Consider the following 18337-nt stretch of genomic DNA (forward strand, 5'->3'; position numbering starts at 1 on the left):
TGACGTCAGCCACAGGACTGCAGGGGCAGTCCTCGTGAAGCCTCCAGAGAGAGCAGACCTACATTCGATGTTATCCTGCAGTTTATTGTTAAAGCCTGTTTGTTTCATTAAAGTCCATTTTGTTTGATCGCCTGAGTAGAACTCAGTCTTTTAGTTAGGAACCCACGTTCCTACATTGGTAACCCCGACTTTCGTGAACAGTTTTCGCGGAAGATCTTCAGCATGGACGCGAACGCCGTGACTCTGAAACTGCCACAGCTCTGGGAGCAACAACCAGACGCCTGGTTTATCCAGGCTGAAGCCCAGTTCGCCATCAGGAACATTGTCGCGGATCAGACCCGTTATTACTACGTGGTCTCCGCCCTCGACAGCGCAACTGCCTCGCGGATCGTCAGCCTCCTCGGTAGTCCTCCTACTGACAGCAAGTATGATACGTTAAAGGCGCGGTTGCTACAGGTCTTCGGGCTCTCGAAGTCAGAACGCGCTCGCCGGCTCCTCACGATGCCTGGCCTCGGGGACTCCAAACCATCCGAGCTCATGAGCCAAATACTCATGCTCTTGGGTGCCGAACCGGAATGCTTCCTCTTCCGGGAGCTATTCCTCTGCCAACTGCCGGAGCAGGTACAGGCTGCCCTAGCCAGATCCGAGATTACAGACTGCGCCGAGCTTGCTGCCAAAACAGGTAAGATTTTCACAGTAACCCAGCAGTGCTGCGCGGCCACGAGGCGCCCATCCCCCGCAGACGCAGTTCCAGCTCCTCCTGCAGCGGGCTGGTGCTCCTACCATGCCCGTTTTGGCGCGAAAGCACGACGCTGCCGCTCTCCCTGCAGCTTTTCACCCCCAAAAAAACAAAGCTCCTGTAGCGTTCCTGGCGAAGGAGGACTGGGTCTAATGGGCGCTCCGCGGTTGCGATGGCCGTCGGACCTACGGGGAAACTTCTTTACATCACCGATTCTCTTTTGGGTCGACGTTTCCTTTGTGACACCGGGGTGCAGTGTAGCATCCTACCTGCATCGAATCTCGATGTGCAAGCTGGGAACCACGGTTTTTCCCTCGTGGCAGCTAATGGCGCAGCAATTCGAACTTTCCGAAAGCGGCCGGTCCAAGTCTGTTTCGGGGGTCAGCGCTTCCATTGGGAATTCGTCACGGCCACAGTCTCGCAGGCCATCCGAGGGGCAGATTTTCTGTGTGCCAACGGCCTCCTCGTCGATGTCCGGCACCGCCGGTTGATCAACGTGGCCACCTTCCACTCTATTCCGTGCTACCACGGTACCACCGTGGCGCGCTCTATCGCCTGCGCTTTCCCTTCTCTGGATGACTTCACTCGGCTCCTCGGAGAGTTCCCGGAGCTGACAAGGCCCACTTTCACCTCCTCGGCCACGAAGCATGGTGTTGAACATCATATCACCGCTACTGGCTCCCCGGTTTATGCACGGGCTAGAAGGCTCGAACCCGGCAAGCTCGCGGCTGCGAAAGCAGAGTTCGAAATGATGGAGTGGCTTGGGATTATTCGCCGGTCGAATAGCCCCTGGTCTTCGCCTCTCCACATTGTTCTGAAACCGGGCGGCGGCTGGCGGCCATGCGGTGATTACCGACGCCTGAACGACGCCACTACTCCTGATCGGTACCCGATCCCGCATATTCAGGATTTCTCGGCCCATTTGGCGGGAAATTCTATCTTTTCTAAAGTCAACCTCGTCCGGGGGTATCACCAGGTTCCCGTGCACCCGCAAGATGTCCCGAAAACCGCTGTCATCACCCCTTTCGGCCTCTTTGAGTTCCTGCGGATGCCGTTTGGCTTGAAGAACGCGGCACAGGCTTTCCAGCGCTTAATGGACTCCGTGCTCCGAGACCTAAACTTCATCTTCGTCTACCTTGACGACATTCTCATCGCCAGCACTAGCAAGGAAGAGCACATCTCCCATTTGCGTACCCTCTTTACACGCCTCAGCCAGCATGGTTTAATCATCAACCCGGCCAAGTGCCAGTTCGGCCTGCAGCGGATCGATTTCTTGGGACACCGCATAACATCAGACGGCGCCGTCCCCTTACTGACGAAGGTGGAAGCTGTTACCTCTTTCCCGCACCCGCCAACCGTCAGGGCCCTGCAAGAGTTCCTGGGGATGGTCAACTTTTATCACCGATTCGTCCCTAAGGCAGCTCAGCTAATGCAACCTTTGTATGGGGCCCTCAAGGGCAAGTCCGGTAAGGATCCAATCAGCTGGACGGCCGAGATGGACCAGGCGTTCGTCAACACCAAGAGCGCTTTGGCCAACGCAACCATGCTGGCGCACCCACTTCCAGGTGCCACCATCGCACTTACCACAGACGCGTCAGGCTACGTCATCGGCGCAGTGCAGGAGCAGTGGGTGAACGGCACGTGGCAACTACTGGCGTTTTTCAGCCGTCAACTACGGAAAAATGAAAAAAAATACAGCACCTTCGATCGGGAGCTACTGGCCCTTTTCCTAGCCATTTGCCATTTCCGGTTCTTATTGGAAGGACGTCCCTTCACGGCTTTTGTCGACCACAAACCTCTCACGTTCGCCATGGCCAAGACCGCCATACCGTGGTCCGCTCGTCAACAACGTCACCTGACGTTCATTTCTGAATTCACCACGGACATTCAACATGTGTCTGGTAAAGACAACCTGGTAGCGGATTGCCTCTCCCGTGCGATGGTCCATGCGGTTCACCTGGGGATCGACTTCGCCCTCATGGCTGCGGATCAGGCCTCGGACCCAGAGGTCCAATCATACAGAACCGTCCCCTCTAGTTTCCAGGCGACCGACGTCAGTTTCCAGGCCGCAGGCGCCACGCTCCTTTGCGACGTCTCCATGGGCGTTCCCTGACCTATCGTGCCAGTCACATGGCGCCGGAAGGTGTTTGATGCCATAGACGGGTTGTCGCACCCTGGTATGAAGGCTTCACAACGGCTAATGTCGGCGAAGTTCGTCTGGAAGGGTATGCACCTGGATGTCCGTGACTGGGCCAACACCTGCGTGGTCTGCCAGAAGGCCAAGGTCCAGCGTCATGTTAAAGCTCCAGTGGCTACGTTCGCCGTTCCGGAGCATCGTTTCGACCACGTGCATGTGGACCTTGTGGGGCCACTTCCGCCTTCTCATGGTTATACGCATCTCCTCACCATGGTGGACCGCACCACTAGGTGGCCAGAGGCAATTCCTTTGGTTTCCACCACTTTGGCAGACGTCGCGAGAGCTTTCATCCCCTGTTGGGTTGCCCATTTCGGGGTACCGGCGGACATCTCTTCCGACCGTGGGCCACAATTTTCCTCGGAGCTATGGAACGCTGTAGCTCAGGGGCTCGGCACCAAACTTCATCACACCACCGCCTATCATCCACAGGCGAACGGCCTTTGCGAGCGCTTCCACAGGTCGCTCAAAGCCGCCCTTCGGGCCAGTCTTCAAGGTGCAGGATGGGTGGACAGACTCCCATGGGTCCTTTTGGGTCTTCATACGGCGCCCAAAGAAGACCTGCAATCGTCCTCGGCCGAACTCGTTTATGGCCAGCCTCTCCGAGTGCCAGGGGATTTCCTCCCTTCTCCCACAGAGCCATGGTCCGCCTCCCAGCAACTCGTCAGCCACCAGGAAGCGGCCAGATGCTTCGCTCCGGTGCCTACATCAAATCACGGCTTACAGAGCTCCCACGTGCCAGCGGAGCTGAAGAATGCCGAGTACGTTTTTATCCGGCACGACGCTCACCGGGATCCGCTCCAGCCCCCTTACACTGGTCCTTTCCGCGCCATCGAATCAGGAGACAAATCCTTTTCGGTCGACATCGGAGGAAAGCCGGATCACATTTCGGTAGACCGGTTGAAGCCGGCTCACCTGGACCTGGACCGCCCAGTCGTCGTCGCTCAACCGCCGAAACGTGGCCGACCGCCCGCAGCCGCCGTGCCAGACCAACCACAGCCGCCCGCCAACTCGACCACACTCGCCGCGCCAGCTCAACCACAACCGCCTGCCAGCTCGACCACCGTCCATCAGCTTCCTCTGCCAGGTTATCGAAGTCGCTCGGACAGACTTGTCAGGCCTCCTCGACGTCTCACTTTTGCTGTTAAAGACAATTCTGGGGGGGCGCATGTGACGGAGCCACCAAAGGACTCAGATCGTTTGTACATAATTCCTTTAACAACATGTTAGCTACAGTCTGAGTCTGTATCTTTATTTATGCTGTTTAACTGTACAGAGTGTGGTTGCTTTAACAGCGCGGTTAAAACGTGATGACGTCACGCCGTTCATCATGTGATCCCCGACTGGCGGGAGGACGTGATGACGTTAGCCACAGGACTGCAGGGGCAGTCCTCGTGGAGCCTCCAGAGAGAGCAGACCTACATTCGATGTTATCCTGCAGTTTATTGTTAAAGCCTGTTTGTTTCATTAAAGTCCATTTTGTTTGATCGCCTGAGTAGAACTCAGTCTTTTAGTTAGGAACCCACGTTCCTACACTATATAAATACTAGCTGTTGTTGTAATTTCCACCCTTGCCTCCTAGGATGCATCCTATCCTGGTGACTTAGCTACTTTAAATACAGCCAACCTTTCTGATACCTCCTCTTTATCAATTTTTATCTCATCCAGTATCTCAACTACCTCCTCTTTCACTATGACTTTGACAGCATCTTCTTCCTTGGTAAAGACAGATGCAAAGTATTAATTTAGTAGCTCAGCCATATCCTCTGCCTCCGTGCGTAGGTCTCTTTTTTAGGTTCCTATTCGGCCCCACCCCTACTCTTGCTACCCGTTTATTATTCATATATGCCTATAGAAGGCTTTTGGATTCCCTTTTATGTCAGCTGCCAGTCTATTCTCATACTCTCTCTTTGTTCCTTTTTCACTTCCCCTCTGAACTTTCTATATTCAGCCTGGTTCTCACTTGTATTCTCAACCTGACGTCTGTCATACGTCCCCTTTTTCTGCTTCATGTTACTCTTTATCTCTTTCATCATCCAGGGAACTCTGGCTTTGGTTGCTCTACCTTTCCCCCTCATGGGAATGTACCTCGACTGTACCCGAATCATCTCCTCTTTAAAGGCAGCCTGTTGTTTGATTACAGTTTTGGCTGCCAATCTTTGATTCCAATTTACTCAAACCAGATACGTTCTCAACCAACTGAAATTGGCCTTCCTCCAATTAAGTATTTTTACTCTAGATTGCTCCTTGTCCTTTTCCATAGCTAATCTAAACCTCATGATACTATGATAGCTGTTTCCTAAATGTTCCCCTACTGACACTTGCTCCACTTGACCCACCTCATTCCCCAGAACCAGATCCAGCAATGCCTCCTTCCTCATTGGGTCAGAAACGTACTGATGAAGAAAGTTCTCCTGAACACATTTCAGAAATTCTTCCCCCTCTCTATTACACTATTAGAATCCCAGTCTATATTAGGATAGTTGAAGTCCCCCATTATCACTACTCTATAGTTCTTGCACCTCTCTGTAATTTTCCTGCAAATTTGCTCCTCTATATCCTTCCCACTAGTTGGCAGCCTATAGAATACACCTAGACGTGTAATGGCACATCTATTATTTCTTAATTCTAACCAAATAGATTCTGTCCTTGACCCCTCCAGGACATCCTCTCCAGCACTGTAACATTCTCCTTATATTACACTGCCACCCCACCTCCTTTCTTTCCTGAACACCTTATATCCAGGAATATTTAGTACCCAATCCTGCCTTTTTTAAGCCAGGACCACGACATCATATTCCCATGTGGCTATTTGTGCCTGCAGCTCACCAACCTTATTTACCACGTTTTGTGTGTTTACACACATGCACTGTAAATCTATCTTAGACCGTTTTGTATTCTCTCTTAGTCTGACCCCACCTAATACCGTACTATTTCTTACTCTAGTGCTATCTGTCTCTCCCAATCCTTTGTGCACCTTGTTTCTCCTTTCTAATGCTACATCCTAGTGCCCAGCCCCTGCCAAATTAGTTTAAACCCTCCCCAACAGCACTAGCAAACCCCCCCGCGAGGACATGGGTCCCGGATCTGTTGAGGTGCAACCTGTCCAACCTTTACAGGTCCCACCTCCTCCAGAACTGGTCCCAATGTCCCAGGAATCTGAAGCCCTCCCTCCTGCACCATCTCTCCAGCCACGCATTCATCTGCTCTATCTTCCTATTTCTATACTCACTAGCTCATAGCACAGGGAGTAATCCAGAGATTACTAACTTTGAGGTCCTGCTTTTTAATCTCTTTCCTAGCTCCCTAAAATCTGTCTGCAGGACCTCATCCCTCTTTCTACCTATGTTGTTGATACCGATATGAACCACATCCTCTGGCTGTTCACCCTCCCCCTCTCAGAATGTCTTGCAGCCACTCAGTGACATCCTTGACCTTGGCACCAGGGAGGCAACATACCATCCTGGACTCGCGTTTGCGGCCTCAGAAACGCCTGTCGGTTCCCCTAACTATTGAATCTCCTATCACTTTAGTTTTCCTGATATTCCTCCTCCCTCCTTGTACAGCTGAGCCATCCATGGTGCTGTGGACTTGGCTCTGTCAGAGGAACCTTCGCCCTCATACGTACCAGTTAGAGAGTGAGATGCATTCGGGGGACTCCTGCACTACCTGCCTGGTCCTCCTTGTCTGTCTTTAGTATTATCTTCAGCTCGGTCCAATAATTGAAACCTGAATCAACTGGTGTTGATGCTCTGGTGAAAAGTATCTACCACCTGTTGGCCTCTGTCATTGCGGCTACCTTATTTCAGGATCTGGGCTCTTACTGTCTTGCTGCATGTCTTTCTACTCACATGCCTGCACATAGTGTTTAGGTTGCTCCCTCACTAAACAATTTCCTGTGATGCATAACTTATATTTTGAACCTTATTGTGAATGTTTAAAATGCTAAAAGGTGACATTTGGATTACACAATATTCCCCAATGGTCAGCTTTAGAGAATGGCTCAACAAAGAAATGGTAAAGAGCAAATAGAGAATTGCCTATGAATCACTAGTTCTCTCCAGAAAATGACCAAAACTAAAGTTCTAGACAAGTTATCAACATAAATACAAATGAGAACGTCAGTTTGACTCATCTATCTGGAAAGGTTCCTGCAGTATCCCCCCCGCTCCCCACCAAACCCCCACCCTTCATGGTGTCCAATTTCTTCTCGGGGTTTTCACCTCTTAATACTCTACCTGGAATGATCACTTTTTGTATGAACAACTAACTGACATAGTCCTAAATTTGCCTTTAACTAGATTGCACCTGTGGCCCTTGACCAATTTCTCTGAACTGCATAAAAGAATGTAAAAAAAAAACGATATCTAAGCCCTCTGGAACTCTCACAACCTGCTCTAACTTGTCTTAAAAGTCTAAGAAATCAGTCACGAGTCATTAAAGTCCCATCCAGCACTAGAGTACAAGTCACTGTGGTGAGAGCAAACAAAGCTGGATAAATTCGAAAGTATTGCGCCCGTTTTACTAGTGTAAAACTGGCCCGATCTAGGTGTGCATTTGGGTGACTGCTTACTTTGTCAGTGCCTTTTTTTAGGCGAATTTGCTAATGAGGTGCCTGATGCCTGTTTCAGTACCCCTTGGAGCAATTTGTCAGCGCTGAGTGGAGCAGGCGCTGGGGCTGCTCCGCTCAGGTTTTCCAGAGGTTGCTGCGATTTAACCAGTGGTCACCAACAAACATGTACACTTAAAAAAAAAACTATTTTAATGTGGAGCCAGGAGCAGACTGTACTGCAGTCCTGCAGTGGCCCATGATCAGCCCCTCCAGTTGCCATTGCCCACCTAAACCCTCCGTGCCCCCCCACCCTCGGACTTAAATTGAAGGCAGTTGGCAGAGAAGCAAGCGGCACAAATTCCATCCGGCCACATGGGCGAGCTGCTTCTGGAGTCACGACGGGCACCAGCAGCTTGCCCCGATTGTTGCAGTGTGGCTCAGGGCCAACTTCTGTTGAGTCTAAGGACCTCCTGGTTTGGGCGCGTGCTGCACCCGCAAACAGGCCGTAACTAGTTTAGTCGCCCAAGTGTCAAAAATAGGCTCCCATTGTTGGGACGTCAACCAGCACCTCATCAAAGACTACTTCAATCACTGTTTCAGTTACAATTGGTGCCATAGTCAGTGACGTAAGAAAACTACTAGGCACTTGGCCTAAGCGTTAAACAAAGCTTTAATCAACTGTTTTACAACATGGAGGTCCAGTTGTGTCCTTCACTAGTTCCTGTTAAGAATATCCTGCGCAAGCTGGGCCCATGCCCGAGTATTTATACTCACTCTGGACAGCGCCACCCGCAGGCCGCTCAGTATTATTTCATAAGTCTGTCTTTCATGAATGACTGATTCACGTCAGTCATTACAGTAGGAATACCTTCTGGTGTGTGGAGGTTCTTTCTGAAAGATAGTCAGCTTGCTGCCTGGACTCAAAATCAATCTTAGTGGACACAAGCTTCCAGTAGTGCTGTTAGCAAACATGTTCACATAGGTCAGTGAGTGATTATGCTTCTCCAAGAAGCTTTGATTTCATTTCTGTAGACACGTGAGACTTTGCTTCCCACACAACAGGACTGATATAGATCCAGTTCTTTGTCACAGTGATTACAGGTAGAGCACGACATCCGGCAGTGGTGACCATGGCTTCGAACAAACAATCCTGTATTGTTAGATTAGAATCAAACCCATATACTCAGTATGTATCAATTGCCGCAGATGATTATTATGAGAAAGATTTTGTAAAGTAACTCAAAATGGATAGGAACAGGAAGTTGGGAAGGACAAATTTCTTACCTTCCAAGTCTGTTACATTTCTCTATATAACCAATGAAACTTTAACATTGGATTTTCTTTGAGAATTCTGCCTCAAGCAGGACTCATTCTAGATTAGGGGGATTTACTTGTATACAGGAAACTTTGTTATATCCGGCACTGACGGGACCGGCGTGTTGCCGATCTATCAAAACTGCCGGACATACAAAGTTAATGTTGAAGCATACGGAGGTTTTCATCTCCGTATCTGACAACAAACACTGTTGCTTAGCAACAGCTTCTAAAGATCCGGCTGCAGCTGCAAGCGTCTGTAGCTGATGCTGTTGCTATAGCTACAGACCTTGCAGTGGCTGACTGGGGGGAAAAAAAAACGAGATCTAAAAAAACTTACAGAAAACGGCTCCTGATTTTTGCCGTTAGATCGAGTATTCCGGACACACAACCTCCGCATAAACCAAAGTTTCCTGTATATATTTTTTCAGACTTTACGCTAGTTCCCCCTCCAGTCCATATTCATTGGCAATAAGGCTAGAAGAACAAGGGTCTGTTTTAACAGGACTCGGCTCAGGATTGGCACATTATATGGCCATAAAAGAATCAACTTCAACTTCACTTATTAGTGTTTTCTGTGATAGTCTGGGTAGAGAAGAAGTATGACAATCATATATGTGAGCAAGAACTCTGTGCCCGCCCCCTCCCGCCCCCAGAAAAAGAATTCAAAAACTTAGATGCGTGCTTGGGTTCAGTTAGATGAGGATCATAATTTACTGAGTCAATTAGCTTTAGTTCAGCTACAAGCAAACAGTGCAGATCAGCATGGCATTAGGTCAGGGACAACCTCCTTGCCAATGTGGGCGATGTCATATAGGCCATACAGATCTTTCAACTGCTGCAAATCTGTAATTTTTTTAAATTTGTTCATGAGATAGGGGTGTCACTGGCAAGGCCAGCATTTATTGCCCATCCCTAATTGCCCTTGAGAAGGTGGTGGTGAGCTGCCGCCTTGAACCGCTGTAGTCTGTGTGGTGAAGGTACTCCTACAAAATCCTGGAACTTCCTCCCTAATTGTGAAAGAAGACAATGAGTGTCTGACTAAGGAGCTTGGGCAACCAGAAGCCCTAAATTCCTGCCACACACAATGCAGTAAGGAGAACTCTAACTCTAAGGTGCTGTTAGGGAGGAAGTTCCAGGATTTTGATCCAGGATGGTGTGCGACTTGGAGGGTCCCTTGCACCTGCTGCCCTTGTCCTTCTAGGTGGTAGAGGTCGCGGGTTTGGGAGGTGCTGCCGAAGAAGCCTTGGCGAGTTGCTGCAGTGCATCTTGTAGATGGTACACGCTGCAGCCACGGTATGACAGTGGAGGGAGTGAATGTTGAAGGTGGTGGATGGGGTGCCAATCAAGCGGGCTACTTTGTCTTGGATGGTGTCGAGCTTCTTTAGTGTTGTTGGAACTGCACTCATCCAGGCAAGTGGAGAGTATTTCATCACACTCCTTACTTGTGCCATGTAGATGGTAGAAAGGCTTTGGGGAGTCAGAAGGTGAGACACTCGCCGCAGTATACAAATCAGGAAAGGATGAACAGGCTGGGTCTCTTTTCTCTTGAAAAAAGAAGGCTGAGGGGTGACCTAATAGAGGTTTTTAAAATTATGAAAAATGTTGATAGTGTGGCTACAGAGAGAATGTTTCCACTTGTGGGGAAGAGCAAAATTAGATGCCATCAATATAAGATAGTCACCAAGAAATCCAATGGGGAATTCAGAAGAAACTTTTTTATACCCAAAGAGTAAGTGAGAATGTGGAACTCGCTACCACAGGGAGTGGTTGAAGCAAATAGTATAGATGCATTTAAGGGGAGGCTAGACAAGCATATGAGGGAGAAGGGAATAGAGGGTTATGCTGATAGATTTAGATGAGGAAAGACTGGAGGAGGCTCGTGTGGAGCATAAACACCGGCATGGACTGGTTGGGCCGAATGGCCTGTTTCTGTGACATATATCCTATGTAATCCTTTGTAAAGAATACCTAGCCTCTGACCTGCTCTTGTTGCCACAGTATTTATGTGGCTGGTCCAGTTAAGTTTCTGGTCAATGGTGACCCCCAGGATATTGATGGTGGGGGATTCGGCAACGGTAATGCTGTTGAATGTCAAGGGATGGTGGTTAGACGCTCGCTTGTTGGAGATAGTCATTGCCTGGCACTTGTGTGGCGCGAATGTTACCTGCCACTTTTCAGCGCAAGCCTGAATGTCATCCAGGTCTTGCTGCATGCAGGCATGGACTGATTCATTATCTGAGGAGTTGAACATTGTGCAGTCATCAGTGAACATCCCCACTTCTGACCTTATGATGGAGGGAAGGTCATTGATGAAGCAGCTGAAGATGGCTGGGCCTAGGACACTGCCCTGAGGAACTCCTGCAGCGATGTCCTGGGGCTGTGATGATTGACCTCCAACCACCACAGCCATCTTCCTTTGTGCTAGGTATGACTCCAGCCAGTGGAGAGTTTGCCCCCCCGATTCCCATTGACTTCAGTTTTACTAGGGCTCCTTGATGCCACACTCGGTCAAATGCTGCCTTGATGTCGAGGGCAGTCACTCTCACCTCTCCAATTCAGCTCTTTTGTCCATGTTTGGACCAAGGCTGTAATGAGGTCTGGAGCCGAGTGATCCTGGCAGAACTCAAACTGGGCATCAGTGAGTAGGTTATTGGTGAGTAAGTGGTGCTTCACAGCACTGTCGACGATACCTTCCATCACTTTGCTGATGATTGAGAGTAGACTGATGGGGCAGTAATTGGCCGATTGGATTTGTCCTGCTTTTTGTGGACAGGACATACCTGGGCAGTTTTCCACATTGTCAGATGATGCCAATGTTATAGCTGTACTGGAACAACTTGGCTAGAGGCATGGCTAGTTCTGGAGCACAAGTCTTCAGCATGATAGCCAGAATGTTGTTGGGGTCCACAGCCTTTTGCTGTATCTAGTGCGCTCAGCCATTTCTTGATATCACGTGGAGTGATTCGAATTGGCTGAAGATTGGCTTCTGTGATGGTGGGGACCTCAGGAGGAGGCCGATATGGATCATCCACTTGGCACTTCTAGCTGAAGATGGTTGCAAACACTTCAGCTTTGTATTTTGCACTCACGTGCTGGGCTCCACCATCATTGAGGATGGGGATTTTCATGGAGCCTCCTCCTCCCATTAGTTGTTTAATGGTCCACCACCATCCGTTGATTGTGGGATCGCTTAGCCCTGTCTATAGCATGCTACTTCCACTTTTTAGCATGCATGTAGTCCTGTGTTGCAACTTTCCCAGGTTGGCACCTCATTTTTAGGTATGCCTGGTGCTGTTCCCGACATGCTCTTCTACACTCCTTATTGAACCAGGGTTAGTCCCCTAGCTTGATGGTAATGGTAGAGTGAGGGATATGCCAGGCCATGAAGTTACAGATTGTGGTGGAATACAATTCTGCTGCTGCTGATGGTCCACATTTCCTCATGGATGTCCAGTTTTGAGCTGCTAGATCTGTTCTGAATCTATCCCATTTAGCACGGTGGTAATGCCACACAACACGATGGAGGGTGTCCTCAGTGTGAGGATGGGACTTCATCTCCACAATGACTGTGCGGTGGTCACTGTTCAATGCTGTCATGGACAGATGCATCTGCGACAGGTAGATTGGTGAGGACGAGGTTAAGTGGGTTTTTCCCCTTGTGTTGGTTCTTTCACCACCTGTCACAGGCCCAGACTGACGGCTGTGTCCTTCAGGACTCGGCCAACTCGGTCAGTAGTGGTGCTACCGAGCCACTCTTGACATTGAAGTCCCCAACCCAGAGTACATTCTGTGCCTTTGCTACTCTTAGTGCTTCTTTCAAGCGTTGTTCAACATGGAGGCGTACTGATTCATCAGCTGAGGGAGGGCGGTAGGTGGTAATCAGCAGGAGGTTTCCTTGCCCATGCTTGACCTGAAGCCATGAGACTTCATGGGGTCCAGGGTCAATGTTGAGGACTCCCAGGGCCACTCCTTCCCGACTGTATACCACTGTGCCGCCACCCCTGGTGGGTCTGTCCTGCTGGAGGGACAGGACATACCCAGGGATGGTGATGGAGGAGTTGGGACATTGACTGAAAGGTATGATTCTGTGAGTATGACTATGTCAGGCTGTTGCTTGACTAGTCTGTGGGACAGCTCTCCCAATTTTGGTACAAGTCCCCAGATGTTGGTGAGGAGGACTTTGCAAGGTCGACTGGGCTGGGTACGCTGTTGTTGTGTCCGTAGCCGGTGCCGAGGTTGATGCCGGGTGGTCCGTTCGGTTTTATACGTATTGTTTTTTGTAGCATTTTTTTTTTTACAACTGAGTGACTTGCTCGGCCATTTCAGAGGGCTGTTAAGAGTCAACCACATTGCTGTGAGTGTGGAGTCACATATAGGCCACATTGATGCCCTTGATGGGGTGCAGTCCATAGTGTACGGAATTAAACTACTTGATTTGCGGTAATTTAAAAAAAGATTTCTAATTGTATTGCTGGGTACCATTGCGTACTGCACAGTGATATGTTGCCTGTCTAATGCTATATGGATACTCCAACATTTGCCCCTTTTTACTTAATGGCTATTATTAACAATAAACATAATCAACTTTTTGCTTGTGAACCATGCATTTTAAAAAGAATGACCAGGCTTATGTTTGCGTAAAAGCTTGTGGTTTTTTTCTAGACTAAATAAAGCCTGAATTATCCAGCAGCATTTATTTTTCAGCAGCATTTTAGTTTTATTTATATATGACTTGTATCTCTTTCTCTGTTTAGGATTTTGTGTGTCCTTGGTTGAAGACGAGGAGTCACACCAGCAAATGATTATTACGGATGTAAAAGAAGGAGGTCTGGCTTCGTCTAAAGGTAACCTGGTTCTCTTCACACACATTTTCAGCTTTTAAACTTTGAAGTACGTTCCATTTTGTCTGCCTGTTGCAAAGATCATTTGGCATTCCTTTTCAGCGAGCACATCATAGTAACTGAACATTGCTTACATAAAATTCTTGCTTTTTACATTTGGGAAAGATCGGATAAATGCAGCTTACCGGTGAAACCAATCTAAGTGTATAATGATGGTGGTTGCTGCTCCGACTGTACTGCAGATGCTTACGTAAGCCAAGTTTTCACTCTAGCACTTGTGAAGAAAATTTAGCGCTATTTTTGTTTCAGGATCTATTTGGAGCTCCTTTTTACAAGAACAGTGAAAAACCATCAATATGCAAATTGCACATATCAAAAATTCATTTCCTCACACAGTTAAATATGTTCCATTCTTGTATTCTTAATTTGATTCCTGTCTTAAGTTCATACCAGTATAGTCATTCTGGTTATCAGCAATGTTTTTTATCACTCCTATTCTCACTTCAATCCTGGGGAAGGATATATGGCTAAGGCACTATGTGGAGGAGAAAATAAAGAGAAAGCCCTTGAATAAATTCTTAGAGACAGAACTGAGAATCTTTCCTATTGAAGTTTCCACTGGATTTAGCGACTGCTGATCACACAATTCCCAATTTGATATTTCCCAACTTGATAAAGCCCTGGGACCTTTGCCAAAGCCAGTGCTCTGGTAGAAGCAATCTCAAGAACGTCAGGAATTTACTGCGTCTTGGCATGTGCATCCTGAAGAATCGCCAAACAAATACAATTTTGATGCTGAGATTAAAAAGAAAAACTGAATGTTGGAAATCTGAAATAAAACAGAAAATGGTAGAAATGCATAGCAGGGCTGTCAACATCTGGAAAGAGAAAAGGCTGTCCAGTGTAAAGTTTTGGTTGAGACCAACCAAAACAAAGGGGAGGAAATCTGTTATGTCAGCAAGCATGATCCTAATCTCTTGTAGCCCCACTTTCACCAGGTTAACACATGAACATCCACTTGGGCCATACACCAGAGGGTGCCTGGTGTCCATGAAATGCTACCACAGTATAACAACAACTACTGCTTGCATTTAATATAGTGCCTTTAATGTAGTAAAACATCCCAAGGCACGTCACAGGAGCGTTATCAAACACAATTTGACACCGAGCCACATACGGAGGTATTAGGACTGAGCCTTGGGCCTACTTGTTCCGGTGCAGGCGTCGTCCATGCGCCCAGTTTGTGCCAGTATGATGTCTGATGTAAAAAGACTACTGGAGCACTTGGTTTGAGTATAAAACAAGGCTTTAATCAACTGTTTCACAACCATGAGATTCTAGTTACATCATTAGTTCCTGGTTACAGAAACATCCTGAGCAAGCTGGGCCCACGCCCAAGTGTTTATACTCCTTGGACGACGCCACCAGCTGGCCGCCCAGTGTTACTTCATGAGTCATTTCTTCATGAATGATGAGATTCATGACATTGTCGACATTCTCACTCCGACCTTTGCTTCTTTGCCTCCTGCACTCCTCCAACCTAAGGATGATGTTACCAAGGGACAGCATCAATGAAGATTGATCCTTGGAGAATTCTGGTAGTGACTGAGAAGAAGCCATTGCTGTGATGCGAAGGAGGGAGAGTGGTGCCAGATTAGGCAGCCATGCAGACAATCTTAATTGTGCAGATGAAGAAATCTATTATAGGAAACTCTTTTTTATCCGGCACCAACGGGACCGGCGTGGTGCCGGTTGATCATAAAGTCCAGATTACAGAGAGGTATACTTACCAAGGTACGAGAGCCCCGTACATGGCCACAGATCCAGGCGACCCTGTTGCATGGCAACAGGTGCAGGAACCCCGGTTACACGGCCACAGATCCAGGAACCCCGGTTACACGGCCACTAATATGAAGTAAAACTTACCTGAGCCTACTCCTGAATTTTGCCGGTTAAGAGAGATTTCTGGTTATTTAGGTGCCAGTAAAAAGAGAGTTTCCTGTAGTTCTCTGCACTCGGTGCTGGGGTAAACCTGGAGGGGTTGTGGAAGTGAAGGTAGTGAAAGGGGTTTTGAAGAGGCAGTTTCTCTTTGAGAAAAGAGATACTGGATTGTCCTTGCTCCCCACCTTCCAGATAGTCTTGGAGTAAAAAAAACGGCCAATAGTAGCACCAATGTTGTGCTGGGTGGTAGGACAGAGGTAAGTTGTGAATTAGAGAGTGAGTTGGTGAAGGAACGGGAGGAGCAAGAGTTTTTTTTTTCCAGAGGGTAAAGTTTGTGGGATTGGAGATAAGTTGGGAGGCGGAAACAAGGAAGTTGTCAAAGTTAGCCATATTAGTGATCAGGACAACAGAGTTGGCAAGGCTATGTAAGATGCCAGGGATGAGAGGATGAGTGTGGAAGTGAACTGATATGAAAGATGACGTTGAATGAGAACAGGAGGGCAAAAGGAGAGGAAGTAAGAGGGATTAAGACGAAGGTTGAAGTTACCGACAATGAGTGGATGCTTGGTGCAAAGGCTAAGGGAGGAGTAAAGAGCAGAAATCTAGACAAGAAAGTTATCATGGGACTTGGGAGGGGATTGATGACGAGGACTTTGAATGAGAGGCAGGAAGAGTGTAAGATGCTCAAATAAGGAAAAGTTGCCTGAGAAGTATGGGGAGAAGATGAGATGGGACTTGGGAATAAGAACCATATTGTTGCTGCAACAGTTAGGGCACACAATGGAACATGTACCCAAACAAGGGTGAAGGAAAAGCAGTTCCTGTCCATAAGCCAGGTTTCTATCAGTGGCAGAATGTCAATAATGAATCCGCAATGGAGTTGTGAATGGGCTTTGTTTGTGAGAGAGTTCTTGAGGGAAGATATGAAGCAGGCCAGTGTCTGATGAGCCGGCAGAGCAGGAAAGGTGGCAGTGGAAGGGGAAAGGAGGACGGGGAGGAGGTTAGTGAAGTTAATTTCCAGGAAAGGTGCAGAATGGGATGATTGCTGGGAACAGGAGATGAGGCAGTTTGCGTTGCTACTCTAAGAGCTTGTGACAGGTGGCACAATAGGTTTGCTGGAGGGTACTTGGGCACGAGGACAGGGAGGTCTTGAGTTTGAGCCAGGGATGGTGGCAAAAGGTGAGGTTAGTAGGCGACTGTTAGGGATGTGTTGCTAAAAGAAAAGGATGGAATGAATGGGTGTATAGGAGACCGAGGCAACATAAGGTGGGATAGATTGAGAAAATAGAGCAGGTATGTCATGTGAACAGTAGAGCGGATAGGGGCTCAGATTCATGAAAAATGCACACACAAGTGGACACAGAGGGAAGCTTAAACTACATGGACAGGTGGCAGAGAGCTTAGCCATGCAAAGAATTCATAGAATCATAGAAGTTTACGGCACACAAGGAGGCCATTTGTGTCGTGTCCGCGTATCAATAACACACGGACTGCAGGAGAACGGTAATAACAGGTATTTACTGAACAGAGGGTATGCCGGAACTGAAAGTACAGAAGCCTGCTATGGCTTTATATACAGGTGTGGTCACTGCCGGTACTACAGTATAAAAGCAGTTCTCTCTTAAAGGTACATACACAACAATTCCTCCCCTTTTAGATAAACAGTACATAACATTCATTTAACAATTAAATAATAACTAATTACAATTACAATTTTCTCTGTACTATATACATCAACTGAAGTAATCATTTATAAATTCAGTCTTTGAGGAGGCTTCCTGATCCTGTCTGGATAGCGCCTTTCTCGAGTATCCTGTTCTTGCGGCGGAGTCGATTCTGGCTCATTTCATTGGTTGGTTCGTCAGCTTCCAATACCACTGATTCTGAGGTAGACGCAATCTGTACTTCGGGTTCATCACCAGGTGCGCATGCTCGTGGTATGGTTTTGACTTGTTCCTGTGACTCTAGAATCTGGTCAGCATGGCGTCTCACTATGCTCTCTCCAACGTCCACTGTGTACATTAGTGGTCCCTGCTGTGTGCATATCGTTCCTGGCTGCCATTTTTCTGTTCGGTAGTCGCGGGCCAAGACTGGTTGCCCTATCTTGAAGCTCCTGGTTGGCTTCTCATTGATGTGCTGGAATTGCTTATCCTCAACATCTCGTCTTATGTTTGGTTTGAGCAAATCCAGGTGACATCTTAACCTTCGGTTAAAGAACATTATGGTTGGAGCTTGGTTGGTGACTGCATGTGTCGCATTCCGGTAAGCAAACAAGAAATTATCCACCTTGTGTTGTAGTGGTATGTCGTCGTTATACATCGCCTTTATTGCTTTTTTTAAAGGTCTGAACGAACCTCTCAGCCAATCCATTTGTGGCTGGATGATATGGGGCAGATGTGTAATGTTTTACCCCATTATTCCTCAAAAACCTCCGGAAATCCTCGGACACAAATTGTGGTCCATTGTCGGAGCAAATCTGTTCTGGCAAGCCATTCCTGGCAAAGATGGTCCGTAGGACTGCAATAGTTTTCTCCGTGGTGGTGGAGGACATTTTGATGACCTCTGGCCATTTCGAATGTGCATCCACGGCGATTAAAAACATTGAGTCCATAAATGGACCAGCAAAATCAATGTGTACCCGTTGCCATGGAGATGAGGGCCACTCCCATGGGTGTAGCGGGGCCTGTGGTGGAGCGTTTTGGACCTTCTGGCATCCTGTGCATCTCTTGGTCATATCCTCGATTTCTTTATCG

General features: G+C 48.0%; 1 protein-coding gene across 3 annotated transcripts in view; it reads left to right on the top strand.

The window, feature by feature from the left end:
- Positions 1–18337, top strand: part of tiam1a (TIAM Rac1 associated GEF 1a) — a 358747-nt gene that overhangs the window by 193101 nt on the left and 147309 nt on the right. For all 3 annotated transcript variants that reach the window (XM_086006197.1, XM_086006200.1, XM_086006198.1), the window contains one exon: positions 13557–13646. In XM_086006197.1, the coding sequence (XP_085862323.1) occupies positions 13557–13646 (90 nt within the window). The remainder of the gene's footprint in view (positions 1–13556; positions 13647–18337) is intronic.

The sequence above is a fragment of the Somniosus microcephalus genome, chromosome 14 (genome assembly GCF_052327205.1).
Source record: "Somniosus microcephalus isolate GS21.2 chromosome 14, FLI_Smic_1.0, whole genome shotgun sequence".
NCBI lineage: Eukaryota > Metazoa > Chordata > Chondrichthyes > Squaliformes > Somniosidae > Somniosus > Somniosus microcephalus.